The 15603-nt window shown below is 41.0% G+C and overlaps 1 protein-coding gene across 1 annotated transcript; it reads left to right on the top strand.

Annotated features, from left to right (window-relative positions):
* The first annotated feature begins 226 nt into the window (after positions 1 to 226).
* lrrc8aa (leucine rich repeat containing 8 VRAC subunit Aa) lies at positions 227 to 14922 on the top strand. Its single transcript, XM_042395773.1, has 3 exons — positions 227 to 393; positions 10234 to 12358; positions 13967 to 14922. Exons 2-3 carry the CDS (start codon positions 10244 to 10246, stop codon positions 14240 to 14242), a joined length of 2391 nt encoding a protein of 796 aa, XP_042251707.1. The 5' UTR covers positions 227 to 393; positions 10234 to 10243; the 3' UTR covers positions 14243 to 14922.
* Positions 14923 to 15603: the final 681 nt, after the last annotated feature.

Below are 15603 nucleotides of genomic sequence, written 5' to 3'. Positions count from 1 at the left end.
ACAGGTACAATGCTCATTAATCAACGGGCTGTAAATCTGCTGTTCCTGCCAAGATTTTAAAGAGGCGACCTAAATTTAGATTAAAATGAAATTTTTCCTCCATCTTAATTTTATATAATAGAAATTTAAAACATTTTTTTTAAATCTGTTTACTAATGCCGTGCTTTTATTCTGATAATTACGCCACTGACACTGACACTTCCGCCAGTCCCGTGCATGCAGCAGCGTCTTCGCGCGTGCGTGCGAACGAACGCGCTCGGCTCGTGCCTTCGTGTGGTTCTATCGCACGGGGCTCTGGCCCGGTGTCCGACCAGCCACAGCTGCCGAGAAACGTTTGAGAAATGTGTCACCGGCGCGCGGAGGAGGCGAGAGACAGCAGCGTTAATAAAGACGGTAAGTTTTATCATCTTTTAACGGCCGTCACGCGCTGCTGGTGTGTTTGGTATCTGTGCCGCAGCGTGCTAACTAACTAACTGGCCATCGGTATGAGACATCGTTTCCAGTACGTCGCCTCTGTTGCCGCTGCCGCCGCCGCTGCTGCTGTTGTTCAGAAGACCACCGAGCGAAAAGGTCGCTGTCCGGATTAGATTACGTGTTATTTTATCTGTCTGCTTCACTGTCTGACTCTTAATCCCGGAGGATTAGTAATTTAGCTAATATTCCTGATCATATTCGCGCCGTCCGACAGCTGAAGGCCAGCGAGGTTATTCCCGATATTATGGCACAAACCATAAAATACGGTTGAATAAAATCAGAATTTAGATATAAATTGTCACACATGTATTAATCTGCTGCTCATAAAAAGCAAGAAAACGCTGTTGTTTAATCTGTAGTGTAGCCATGAAGCACTATAGTGTGTCTGTGCTGAGTTATAGTGAATTAATTTAGCTTTATGGTGTTTTTTAAATCTAATAATACAGGCCAAAATGTCACTGTTATATCTATAATCTTGTATTTGTGTTTTGATATTTGTATAACCTCCCTATAAAGTATATTTTAAGATTACCAACATAATGTTATATTATAATATTGGCCCTCGAGATGGTCATTGTGAGTGTGTGTGTGTGTGTGTGTGTGTGTGTGTGTGTGTGTGTGTGTGTGTGTGTGTGTGTGTGTGTAATATGACATCACTAGTGTTCTCATGAAAAGGAAAATTAGCTTTTTATGAGCCAGAACCAGTGTCCTGCTTGTCACCTGCTGATTAAAAGTGAAGGGGGGTTAGCCTAACCTGACCAGGCTCACTTAAGGTGGACTGACATTTTTAAGGTGGACCAGCTATTCTCATGTTAGTGTCAATCTCAGCCACTCCTAAAACAGAGAAGGGAGAAATGTCTGGCTGCTGAGTCTCTCCCTGAGTTTTGCTCTCCCTCTGCACCACATTTGGCCTGTGCGAAACGGAAATGATGCACGTGTTTATTTGCATACAGAGCGGGGAAGTGAGATCCGATCGCACAAGCGTGGACTCGAGACACATGTGGAGACGCATTCTAGTGCCAGGTGTGAACTGATGTGCTTAGAGGTGTCCACATGAGTGTGAACAGGGTCTCACATCTGGTTAAGGACTGAAAACACTGCCCTGAATGCTCCATCTCTTGCCTTTTTTGTCTCAAGTCTGCTCCCACTGCCAGGGTTGGCAGACGGGTTGAGATCGGAAGCTGTGATAACTCGAGCTCAAACCAGGGCAGCCTGTCAAAGATAATTTTGTTTTTCCGTTTTTCCAAAGAACAGGACAATCTCGTGTTTTTTTGGAAGGATCTGTGGGTGTTTGATTCGACACCTCTGGAAGTACACTCAGTGAGAATTGGACTTCCACTAAAACCAGCAACAAGCTGATGGGAAAAAAAATCATCAGGTTGTTCATCTGTAGTGACTCTGCACTGACTCGGCGTCATGTTATTTAGAAGTCAAAGACGCACTTCCAGGGCCTGTCTCTGAGCAATTCGTTTTCCAGCAATAGCAACTTCCCAGGAAATGTCCCGACACAAAGAGGAAATAAAGTCACCGGAAGTGCGACAAGTGCAAGTTCGTAAGATAAGATGCTCGCCATACCCCCAACATTTCCCTTCATGGAACGGTGTCTAACCTTTACATGAAATCCAATATACTTATTTACACAATTTCATAAGAATATACTGACAACATATCAACAAAACATAAGGAACATAGACATGTGATAGCGGATATGCTAACCCTTTAAAATTATGCTTAAATCCATATAGAATTCTTCCAAAATGTACAATGTTCATAATACAACACAACGACATCACAATTCTGGTTTGTTGACCCCCTTGATACGGTTCGTTTGTATGATGAAAGCCTCAACAGCTGCATTCCCATGGAAACCATGCTCACACACACAGTATTGATTTGATTTGATTTGATTTATTGATTGGGACAGTATGCAGTTCTAAACATTAAAAGTGCTCGAAGCTAAATTGCATCTGTAGTCCCCCACAATCAAAACATACAACAGCACAACAACAAACAGTACAAAGCAAAAAAAAAAACAAAAACAAAAAAACCCCATAACAAAGCAAAAAACCACACAGAACACACCATACAAAATACAAAGCTACACACAACAGCACATCACATACACCAACAATGTCAATTAGAAATTAATAACGTAAACTAGACTCAGTATTACATTGACATTTCTTTAAAGGAACAATGTACAAAAACAAACTCATAAGTATTGGCGTCACATGGGGATACAATAGAGTAGAAACACTTTATTGTCTATACAAGTGGAAATTTTTAATTCAAATCTTTCTTCAAGCTTCTCTGTCCAGTTTGTTTTCAGTCAGTCAGGTTGCAGAAACCCAGCGCAGCTCTGGGGCATCCTGGCACACGCCGCACAACGTTTGGTAGAAGTCTGCATTTCGAAAATCTTGAGGTTTTGGTAGACCTTTTCTTGTGCAGCAGAATCACAATCCTGAACATACAAAACATGCAAAATGTTCTGAGAAAATATAGCAAGATAGTGATGATGATCTGAGAGAAATAACAAGTCAGTGACTGTAACATTAACTTGGAATGAATTGAAATAGATTTCATAACAACCTGGCGTAACGCATCAGGATTTTGTGACAATACATCCATAAACAGCAAACATTATGGACTTTGACAAGTGAACTATCAATATATCTATCATATTAAAATGTTAATCAATGAAACATTGACAATCTTCAGTGGGGGAAGACTATTTATGGAAACAGCAGCTGTGGTAGAGATAGCCATCTGTTACTATAAAAGGTACTAGATGGTTGCATAGTTTATGTGAATAGTTTAAACCCCTCCAGCCAGTCTTTAACACAAAAAAACAATGACTGAAATTCTGGTTTTCCAATACTGGAAAACCTGAACTTCATGATTGGTAAGACTGACACATAGTGAACAACGTCCTTTCAGTTGTTGTCATGCCAACAAGTTAACACACTGCATTCCACAATAAGGAAATAACACACTAGCTGACTAATTCTTTATGCCATTTGTGATCTGATAAACAGTAAATTCATCTAATTCATAGAACTATTCTCCAAGCTACACATAAAACAACCTCTATGCTTGACTCAAACTGTTACTCATCGTCCTTTTGGAATTAAAGTTCCCAGTTACTCAACACCACACACCCACTGAACATACAGTTGGGAAATAACATAACAAATATGCGCCGACTGAAGGCAGCACGCCTTCTTCGCGTAACGTGAAGCAACACATTGTTGTCTAGATGTTGTCTTGAAGTGCGTCCAAATGTGTCATTCTGCTCGCATATTTTGGCTTGGTATATGGCCAAATGACCGCAACGATGACCGCAGTTGTGAGGAAATGCCAATTCTGTTGATGGTCTATTTTGGATAACTATCCCGGAAGAAAAACAAACTCTTCTTTATCCGCCCGCCGACCTCATGAGATATTCTGACCAACGAACGGAGTGACAGGTCCCACGTGGCTTTTTTGTTGATATATTTTGGTGCGTTTGAAATTTTGCTGCGTGAAACCAAACTGAACAAAAGGGAAAAATGCAACAAAGCAGCAACTCATCCACTGATTCAGACCAAAGCAAACCAACTATAGGTGTGAAAGCTACTCGGTTGAATTTGCATGTGTTAATCAACAACCATAAAGTCCCTGCTGTGGACGAGAGCTGCAATGATTAGTAGATTAATCAATTATTTGCCAATTATTAACTTAATCAACAGTTATTTTGATAATCGAGTTATCGTTTTGAGTCCTTTTTTTTAAGAAAAAATGCCCAAATTCTCTGATTCCAAACTCTTAAATATAAAAATTTTCTAGTTTCTTTAGTCGTCTCTGTTGGTCAGGAAAAAACAAGACATTTTAGGATGTCATCTTGCCCTTTGGGAAACAGTGATTGACATTTTTCTGACATTTTAAGGACCAAACAACTAATTGATTAATCAAGAAAAAAAAAACGATAATGAAAATAATTGTTAGTTGAAGCCCCACTGCGGACATAACACTGGGAACTTAGAACAGGTGAAAGAATCACAAAATGTGCCAGCCTGGTAAATCACCCCTCCATGCTGTATCATCATAGGGTCGGATACGTCAGTTAATGTGTGATGCTCTCTGTTGCATCACTGGGAGGATATCGACAGACAACCTAAACACAAAAACAGCACATATCAATCTAATGTAATAACAGTTCAGGTCCTCTATTAGTGAAGGTAATGCTGGCGTTCATCCATCTTTCCATCCAACCATTTATTTTCTAAACCACTCATCCCGTTCAGGGTTGTAAGGTGTCAGGAGCACATCCCTGCATGGATGGGTGAGAGGTGGTAACACAGGGCTTATGACAACAGACGGATAAAAATGTTTGTACCCAACAAAGAAACTGGAGTTACGTATTTTCCTAACATGCTCCTTCCTGCATGTCTTTCAAGTTTTGAATGTAAGCGGAGCAACCAAAGAAAACACATAAAGTGACAGTTGCTCAAATGAGAGGCCACAGTTGGCTGTCAGATGCAGCACCTGGATCTTCTTCCTGTGGAGCGTAACGTTTGCCTGTGGTTGATTTTTTTTTTTTACCTGTCGTTATTCAGTTTTGTCTATAAAGTGTCAGATAATAGTGAAAAATGCTTGTTGTAACTTTTCACAGCTCAGGGTCTTGTAATGTCTTGTTTTGTCCCACCAACAGTCAAAAAGCCCAAAGTATAAAATTTACAAGTATATAAAATCACAGAAAAGCATCAAATTAACATTTAATAAGGTGGAACCAGCAAATAATTTTTGGAATTTTTTTCTTAAGGAATGACTGAAACAATTAATCGATTATCAAAAGAGTTGCTCATTATTTTTCTGTTGATCACAACTCAGTTAATGGACTTATTGTTGCAGCTCTAATTAGGTTTTCTTTTAATGCTGGCTGTCAAATACCAGTTACTCAGTTTAAAACAAAACTACAGCCATGAAAGCAGCTCTGTGAGGTCGTACATAATGCACAGAGCTAAATGCTAACGTGACCATGCAGACATGCCGATGTTCAGCGGGTGTAATGTTTAAAGTTCACCAGCTTAGTTAACGTTTCCCAATTAGCACAAAACACAAAGTACAACCAAGGCCATGGGTGTTGATTTGTGTATAGACAGTAGGGACATGTCTACCAATGTCAAAGTGTTGCTGGATTGTCCCCACCGATATTTTTACTGATCGCAAACAACCTAGCCACTTTAACTCCACATTAACAGTAAGATCTCTGCAGAGTTGACCAGTTTGTGCACTATTCTGATAAAGAATGAAGGAGCAGGATATGGGGGATACTTGACTTGATGATCTGGCAACCCTGAGAATCTGAAACGGTCTGTATTTATAGTTTAAACGCTCCAAATGTCACAGAGTTGAAAACGACCTCACTGGACAAAACTAAGATCATTTGATATTATATTTAATTTCAGGCATTATCTGTCATAAGCTAATTTGTGACAGTTGCTCAGACATGTTGTTTAATTAAACAACTTTATTACTCTCGGTGAAAATTCCTCCCAAAAGGAAATTAAGACATCAGCTCATTTTTAAAGAACCAAAGTGTCAGTAACAGTTGAGCTTAATTAATAAGAATCGAAACATCAATATTTGGATTTAGTGATAGAAATATTTACTATTTAATGCCATCTCTCCCCTTTTCCATGAGTGGACCAGGAGCAGAGTTATGTGTCATTAAGACATGAACTTTATTTATAAGCTAAATTATCCGTAGCTTGTCCAACTGACTTGTTTGTGATTGTCAGGCGTCATTTAATCCCCGTCAGAAGCACAGAAACACACACAGACAGGTGAGCTCTGATGTCATAGTGAAAGGTCTAACCATAAGTTCAGGAGTTAAATGGAATAATAATACAAATATAAAGTTTTTCATATCATTTAAAGAGAGGTTTGAGCATCACTGTGGTTCTGTTATGAAACGCTTGAGTTGTGTCGCCCAAATCCACAAACTGAAAGAAGAACAGAGTCTCAGGTCACGGCAGCGAGTTACAGAGCTGCACGTTACCTACAGGTTTCTACACATTTACTGTGACAGTCTATAATGTTATTTTTACATGTTCATTTTGGTCTGTAGTTAAGTAGTCTATCAATGAAATAAAATGCAAAACTCAGAGGAAAAAAAATCATGATTCACGTCTGGTTTCAGGCGAGTCAGCAAATGAATATTAAAGTAAACATTTTGCAGAGTCAGGCTCTTTTTGTGTGTGTGTGTGTGTGTGTGTGTGTGTGTGTGTGTGTGTGTGTGTGTGTGTGTGTGTGTGTGTGTGTGTGTGTGTGCGCGCCTATGAAAGAGTCATAGAGAGCAAGTACACATACATAATTATTTTGGCCGTCTGACAAAAAAAAAGTCCCCGCTGAAGTTAAAACCAAAACTACGCCTTTGGCCGAGGCTGATGGGAACGTCATGAGGTTTGCAGGAAGGCTGTTTGGTCATAAAACAAAATATTGGACAAATTTTGACCTGATGATGGTGCAAGATGAAAACTCAAAGGATCACCAAAGTTTTTGCAATTCATCCTGAGGGGAACGTGAATCTATGTACTAAGTTTCATTGCAATCCATCCAATAATTGTGAGCACATTTCACTTAGAAACACAAGCGTGAACCTCAAAGTCATTAGGATTCATCCTCTGTGGAACATAAATGTCTGTATAAAATTTCACGGCAATCCATCGAAACGTAGTTGAGATATTTGATTTGCAATGCAGTGGATTGTGCAACTGATGGATTCACTGGCATTGTCGTCATCAGAGCGGCAGCTGCTAGCGAGGCCCTTTCGGAGGGACTGTGCACTGCAAAGAGACGTATCATCCATTTCTCTCATTTTTCTGTTTTGCTGGCTTTAGCTTCAGTTGAGAGACACTAGTGTCCTTGAGGGGAAATTACTGCTGGCTCTGTTAATATATTGGCTCTCTCGGCGTCCGGGCTCACCTGCACCTCTCCCAACCCATATGTCAAGAGACAAAGACTGCCCACACAAAAGCAGCTCTGTTCAGGGAACAAATTCAGGAAAAATGTACCAGGATAAGAATACAAACAGGAAGCCTGGACAGAGCCTGGACCCATATTAAAAGAAATCCACTTTTACTTTAAGACGCCCTGTTCCTCTGGTCCTGTTTATGATAGCGAGAGTGACCAGATCGCTTTAATTCCTCAGAAGAGAAATCCTTGGATGTGATTTTTTTGAACTAAAGATATCAGATTATATCAAACTGTGAGTTTACTGCATCTTCATTTCTGACATTTCTGGACGTCAAAGTGAAGCTCGTCAAAGACTTGAAGCTTTAATTTTAAGGCGTGTTACATGGATCTTTGTTGTTTATTTGACCTTATCACTGCAGTCATGTTACATAAGCGCCATTATCTATAGTTTGAACCCGGGGAAAGACGACTACCGCCTCAAGTTTCTCTGCCATCTGTATTTGGCAACAGGAAACCGAGTGAAAGTGGGCAGATGGTTGTTTGTATTGTGAAATCATCATTTTCATATGTCACACTTTCAGTCCAATCTTATTTAATGTACTTTTCTGGTTTCATTGGAATAAACAATCTGGTGCCCTTCAGTGGAATAGAATTAAAGATTGCCTGTTTTTTTTTTAATACCATGTGAATGATTACAATTAGAGGTGTTTTGTCAGCTGTTGAGGTCACTGTGTGCTGGTGTTTCTGAGTCAGTTTAAAGCAGCGACCTCACAGAGGAGGCCCTCAGTGACTGTACTGACATTCTGGTTCGAACTGGATAAAACAAGGCTTTTTTTGTGACCACTTGATCAGCTATCCTCTTTCATCCTTTTCCTGTAAGTCAGGGGTAAGTTGAGCTGACAGGGAGATACAGTTTTAGAGAGTTTTTCTAATGAATTCCTCCAAACTTTTTGCTCTTGGACAGACCACGCTTATCTTTTTTCTTTGTAACAACTAAAATTAAACAGTTAGCTTTGAAAAAAAAGTAATAAAACTGCTTAGATTGCCGTATTTTCTGCATTAACCATCTGTGTACTCGTGTGAGGAAGTAGCCCGGTTGTGGTTTCACAGATGTACTTAAGCATAAATGGACGCCTGGGACAAGGTTTTGGTTTTGGTGTTTATTTGATTTTTGGTCAGCAGCCTGATCTCACTTGGTTTTGCTTACATTTTTCTAAAATAGTATTCAAGTTAAAGCGCAAGTTGTTCTTGATTTAGTTTCAATGCTCCACATTTATTCTGATCATTTATTCTGCGTGCTTTAAGAAGTGAAAACAACCCATTTGACAAAGCTTGTTCTGATATGTTTGAATGTGATTTGACGCAGCTGTTAAAGATTAAACTGACAACCGGTATCCCAGAGAAGACACTGTTAAAACTGTTAAAGCGTGTCGTCATTGTGCTCATACAGATAAATCATTACACATCAGGAGTGATGGAGAAACAGGGACTTGTGTGAACATGTGGTGCTGTGTCAGGCTCTGTGGTGCTCTCGCTTCCGGCTCGCTCTGCAGTCTCTGAACTGCAGTGTGGTGTCGGCACACGCAGGATGCCGGGATATCCCTGACGCACAGCAGACTCTACAGAAAAAATATCATTTCTGCTGCCCCTTTTTGTCTGCTACTTCTGTCTGGTAACCACCACACTTGGCTTTTAACATGCTGACTGGGCTCCATAATTGTACTGTGTGTGTATATACAGGAGTTATTGATTTTTCTGAATCAGAGCTCATTTTTTAAACGACATGAATGATATCCTGTTCTCATAATGTAAGATATAAAGCATCATTTAACGAGGATAAAGAAGGATTCCTTTAAACTCAGCTGCATCAGGTATAAACTGAACAGAGAGGGGACTGTGTTGCTACTTTGGCATGAAATGCTGATATTGATGCGGTGTCCGTTTCTAGTTAGTCATAATTTCAGAGGTAACTTCATGCAATAAACGTTTGAACTCTACAGTAAAAAGCATAACATGGGGTGTTATGAAGGACACAGAGGCAAGATTGTTTAGATCCCTCATCAAATGTAGTCTTGCATCACTGCTGGTTATATACTAAGATATTGATTAGTTGATCATCACAAAAGTAATTAGCAACTGTTTTGATAGTTGATGAATTGTTTGAGTCATTTTTTAAAGCAAAAATGCCAAAATATCTCTGGTTCCAGCTTCTCAAATGTGAAGATTTGCTGTTTTATTGTGTCATTGTAAATTTTTGTTTTGGATTCTTGTCAGATAAAACCAGTTATTTGTTAATGTTGCCTTGAGTTCTGGGAAATTGTGATTTTTGCTTTTTTTTTCAATTTTTTTCAATTTTTTTATGATTCATAGATTTAAATACTTATAGTTGCATCTGAAGTTTTGTAATTAAAACCTGCATAAATCCTCAAATTGCTTGTTTTGTCTGACGAAAAGTCCAAAACTCTCAACAGTTTTTCTATCATGAGGAGCGCAAAGTAGAGAATTTTTGGCATTTTCGCTAAAAAATTATTGAAACAATTGATTAGTAATCAAAATAGTTGCTCATTAATTTTCTTGCCAATCAACTAATCAGTTAATCGACTAATTGTTTTATCTCTCGACTATCTCAGAGGCCAACATACAGCATGTTGTTCATGTCCTGAATAACGTTTTGATATAATGGAAACATCAATGTTTCCGTTGTTTATTGTAATAATAAAAATGTAATCCATTATTTTTTAAACACATGCATCACCAACTAATTCCCTCTCTCTGTCTCTGTCTCTGTCTCTGTGTCTCCAGATAAACCATCATGATTCCCATCACAGAGCTCCGGTACTTTGCTGACACCCAGCCAGCGTACCGTATCTTGAAGCCATGGTGGGACGTGTTCACCGATTACATCTCGATCGTCATGCTGATGATCGCGGTGTTTGGCGGCACGCTGCAAGTCACGCAGGACAAGATGATCTGCCTGCCTTGCAAGTGGGTGATCAACAGGTCGTGCGAGACCATGCCTGTCCCCAACGTGACCGTCCCCTATGCACCGGAACCCAAAGGCATTCAGTATGACCTCGACCGCCATCAGTACAATTATGTCGATGCTGTCTGCTACGAGAACAAACTACACTGGTTTGCCAAATATTTCCCTTATCTGGTGCTACTCCACACCCTTATCTTCCTGGCCTGCAGCAACTTCTGGTTCAAGTTCCCACGCACAAGCTCTAAACTGGAGCACTTTGTCTCCATCCTCCTCAAGTGCTTCGACTCGCCGTGGACAACGAGGGCTCTGTCTGAGACCGTGGTGGAGGAGAGCGACCCCAAGCCTCTGGGAAAAATGAACGGCTCGATGGACAAGAAGGCCTCGTGTGTGAGCGAGGACGTCGAGGCTAGCGTGCCCATGCTCCAACGAACAAAGTCCAGAATTGAACAAGGAATTGTGGATCGCTCTGAAACTGGGGTATTAGATAAAAAGGAAGGGGAGCAGGCCAAGGCTCTCTTTGAGAAGGTGAAGAAGTTCAGGATCCATGTGGAGGAGGGCGATATAGTCTACCGTCTTTACATTCGTCAGACCATCATCAAAGTAATCAAGTTTATACTGATAATTAGCTACACAGGTTACTATGTGAGCTACATCAGATTCAGTGTAGTGTGTGCGGTGGAGATTCAGAATCTGACGGGATACAGCACGTTCTATTGTGCTCACCCGTTAGCAACTCTGTTCAAGATTTTGGCCTGTTTCTACATCAGCTTGGTGGTGGTTTATGGTCTTATCTGCATGTACACTCTTTGTTGGATGCTCAGCCGTTCCCTCAAACGATACTCCTTCGAATCAATCCGCGAGGAGAGCAGCTATAGCGACATCCCCGACCTGAAGAACGACTTTGCTTTCATGCTACACATGATAGATCAGTATGACCCCCTCTACTCCAAGCGCTTTGCTGTGTTTCTGTCGGAGGTGAGCGAGAACAAGCTGAGGCAGCTGAACCTCAACAATGAGTGGACGTTGGAGAAGCTGAGGCAGCGCATCACCAAGAACTCCCAGGATAAGCTGGAGCTGCATCTGTTCATGCTCAGCGGGATCCCAGACACAGTGTTTGATCTGCTGGAGCTGGAAGTGCTCAAGCTGGAGCTTATCCCCGATGTCACTATCCCTCCGATCATCGCCCAGCTTTCCAACTTGAGGGAAATGTGGCTCTACCACACACCAGCTAAAATCGAGGCTCCAGCTCTGGCTTTCCTGAGGGAGAACCTGAAGTCTCTCCACATTAAGTTCACAGACATCAAAGAGATCCCGCTGTGGATATACAGCCTGAAGAACCTCAGTGAGCTGCACCTAACCGGGAACCTGAGCGCGGAGAACAATCGTTTCATCGTCATCGACGGGCTCCGAGAGCTCAAAAGGCTCAAAGTGCTGCGTCTGAAGAGCAACCTGACCAAGCTGCCGCAGGTGGTGACAGATGTGGGCGTGCACCTCCAGAAGCTCTCCATCAATAACGAGGGTACCAAACTGATGGTGCTCAACAGCCTGAAGAAAATGGTCAACCTGACAGAGCTCGAGCTCGTTCGCTGCGATCTCGAACGCATCCCACACTCCATCTTCAGTTTGCACAACCTGCAGGAGATCGACCTGAAGGACAACAACCTGAAGACGATAGAGGAGATCATCAGCTTCCAGCACCTGCACCGGCTCGTGTGCCTGAAGCTGTGGTACAACCAGATCGCCTATATCCCCATTCAGATCGGAACACTCACCAACCTGGAACGTCTGTATCTGAACAGGAACAAGATCGAGAAAATCCCCAGTCAGCTTTTCTTCTGTCGCAAGCTGCGCTTCTTAGACCTGAGTCACAACAATTTGACCAGCATCCATGCTGATGTAGGCTTCCTCCAGAATCTGCAGTACTTCGCTGTGACAGCAAACAGGGTGAGAAGAAAAGAATCCAGTTCATGTGTCTTTATGTTTTCATTTTAAAGAAAGTTTGGCTCATTTCCTTCGTTCTCCGCAACTGTTATCTTTCTGTCTTGTGTGAATAAGATTAGCTCAAAGGCCAGATAAGGTATTTACAAAGGTCATGGCTTATAAATGCCGAGATGTTCATAGACACGTTGGGAATTATGGCTTTAAAGATAAACATGACTCTGAGGCTTTGGCAGTTTTGCAGTTGTGTATTGACAACAGATACTCCAGAGAAAACATTTGAGTTTAAGACACAAAAAAAGGTTGAAAACACTGATATAATCTTGCTTTGTTTATCCGGGAAAACTTCCACTGACTGGAATAAAAGAAGACGTGATTCAGTGGTATGTTGTAAACGCAGTCTTGTTCTGTACACAGCAAATTATGCTAACCGCTGTCACACATGTTAGATAAAAGTCCTCCTGTCTGGAATGAAGCACAGGTTTTTTACTGCCAGTTCATTTTGTTTTCTTCTTTTGGGCCAATAAATAGAAACCATTAGAGATTTTCAAAGCTTAGTCACATTTATGGTATAATTACACTATTTTTCTCTGAGACCACATTATGATTCTTTGAGCATGATGTACTCCTTGGCCTTTTTCATAGTTCAACTCCACTAATTCAGCTTCTCCCCTTTTTTAAAAGAGAAGGCGTCTGATCTTCCAGTCTCCTGTAGACTTCCTGTCAAATGTGCTTTATTTAGGATGTTTATTTTAGTTGCAAAGATCATTAACTGACATTTAAAGGGCTTTGCCAAATCCTGCCACAGCAGTCATGTTCCCATTAGTCCATTTAGCTTTTGTTGAAATTGATCCTTTCTTAACAAAATGTCTTTTTTTGAAAAAATTTTTACAATGTAGTAATTTTATTTAGGGAGATACAGTTTGTTCACTGTGCAAATTAGGAAAACAACATTCTTCTGGAAAGGCTGTTTTAGAAACATGAGTACAACATCATGTGTTTTCAGTAAAGGATGCTATTATCGTCGTTTTACGGTGGTTGCACACTGAAAATAGGTTCCAGCAGGTTTGTGTGCAGCCAAAAATAGCTCCATTAAATGGGACCCTTCTGGTGTCTCTGGCGTTCTGAGGCCTCTCTCACCTAAATCCTCCTTACACCGATAATGTAACACATTATCAATTCAAATGAGTTGTGTAATTGTGAATATTGTGTCCATGTAGGAATAACTAGACCACTAGCACCTCTTAAAAGGTGAAATGTTGTTTTTTTAGACGCAAAGACTACAAGAGGACATAGTGGTCTGGTTTTAAATTGCTTGTTGAAGCCTTTCAAGCCATTTATTTTTATTTTTCCAGTATCCTAAATTAGTTATGAGAAGTTTGTCAGCAAATAAAAACAAATAATTAGGTAACATCTGAAGTTAACAGGATCTGGATCTGAACTAGCCTACAGTGGAAATAGCTGCCTCTTTTTCTGAATGCCCTTTGCCCACATCTCAGTTCTGCAGCCTTTATCTGTCCATGGCATATGGATTAAAAATTGAACACCTCAGCCTTTCTGTTAACTGGTAACTTACACTCCTCATCATTCTGCCTCTTGTCCTCTCCACTTCAGATCGAGACTTTGCCCCCAGAGCTGTTCCAGTGTAAGAAGCTGCGCACTCTGAATCTGGGAAACAACTGCCTGCAGACGCTGCCATCACGCTTCGGAGAACTCACCGGATTGACCCAGCTGGAGCTGAGAGGAAACCGTCTGGAGTGTCTCCCCGTGGAGCTCGGCGAGTGTCGGCTGTTGAAGAGGAGCGGCCTGGTGGTGGAGGAGGATCTGTTCAACACGCTGCCATCGGAAGTGAAAGAGCAGCTTTGGAGGGCTGATAAGGAGCAAGCTTGAGCCAAACCTCTGCAGAGAGCTGCAGAGGGAAGAAGTTTGATTTTAGAAACAAATAAGCAGTGATTTTGTTCGTAAAGATAGGCGTTGGTCATGCAGGCTCAGAAAAGTAACGGTTTGTAGTTTGGTTGGTGCTTGGGGTTTCCATGTCAGGACCTGTAAAAGCACCAACGTCAAATTTCATAACCTCCAAGGATATCTTTTTTGGAAATCTCTTGTTTCATGATCGTCGAGGAAAAATGTCAAGCTCGATGAGATGAGAGGTGGTTTATTAATGTGGCTTTTCTGTGTTTCATCCTGAATGTGAAGCTGCCAGGATGCAAGCAGGTGTTGTTGAATATGCATGCCACAGTAGGATCTCGCTAAGGTAAACCTGTTTATCAGAGAGAGCCAAAAAAAAAAACCAAAAAAAAAAAAACCAGAAGAACTTTGCACGATTCAGCCTTTTCAGTGAGCTCAATGTGCTCACTATTACTCCTTTGCTGATCATGAGATGAATGCACAAATTTGAACGTGCTCAAAGCAGTGTTTGCCTGACCTTCCTCTGGCCTTGAGACTCAAAATTTTAGTTTTGAAATTTTTACACTTACATTTGCAGTCACGGCGCAGTGCGGCTCCGAATAACGGCAGATAAATTGTAGTGCAACTGTCAGCCAATTTATCAAGGCATGAAGGTTCGGCTCGTTTATTTCCTTCAGGCTCTGTACGCTCACCATGCTTGGAGGCATCTTTTTAATGTGATCAAAACGACTCTGTGATGAAGATCAACAGATGATCCCACAGATGATCTCACAGCTTTGGCCTTAACTCAGAAGACTTGATGATGAAACTACCATCAAAGAAAAGCTGTCCAACATTCAGCGGAAGTAAAATGGGAACAAATCCTTCAGTACAACGTCTAAATACCCCCGCAGTTATAACGTTGGCGTGTGTGCGGCAGGCTGTTTGTTAGCTGTAGTGGAGAAATGCATCATTCTTCTTGGACTCTTTATGTTCCTTCACTAAACATCATGTCTTATTTAGGCATGTGAAGCAGGCTTTATTTTATTTTTGCGTGATTTAACATCACACACATTGCTAATGTGTCTTATGTAGGTATGTAAGATCAGTTGGATTGGGCCTTTAGAAACCAGGTCAAGAATTGATCTCACTCCAAGATACATAATTTAGCACTTTTATGCTAACGCTACTTGCACACGCCGGTATCATGTTTGGGCCTGTGAAACAAGCCGTATTCTGATTGGTTCAACATTCAGAGAGTATGTGATTTAAAAGTCGGTGAGTGACCGAGTGCCACACAGTGTATACAGCCATTGATTTATCGTTTTGTGTAAGAATTTATTTTAAGCTTTTTATATCTTATG

Source organism: Thunnus maccoyii, chromosome 19, assembly GCF_910596095.1.
Source record: "Thunnus maccoyii chromosome 19, fThuMac1.1, whole genome shotgun sequence".
Taxonomy (NCBI): Eukaryota; Metazoa; Chordata; class Actinopteri; order Scombriformes; family Scombridae; genus Thunnus; species Thunnus maccoyii.
Note: the sequence above shows the minus strand (reverse complement) of the source record. Positions and strands in the feature narration are given on the sequence as shown.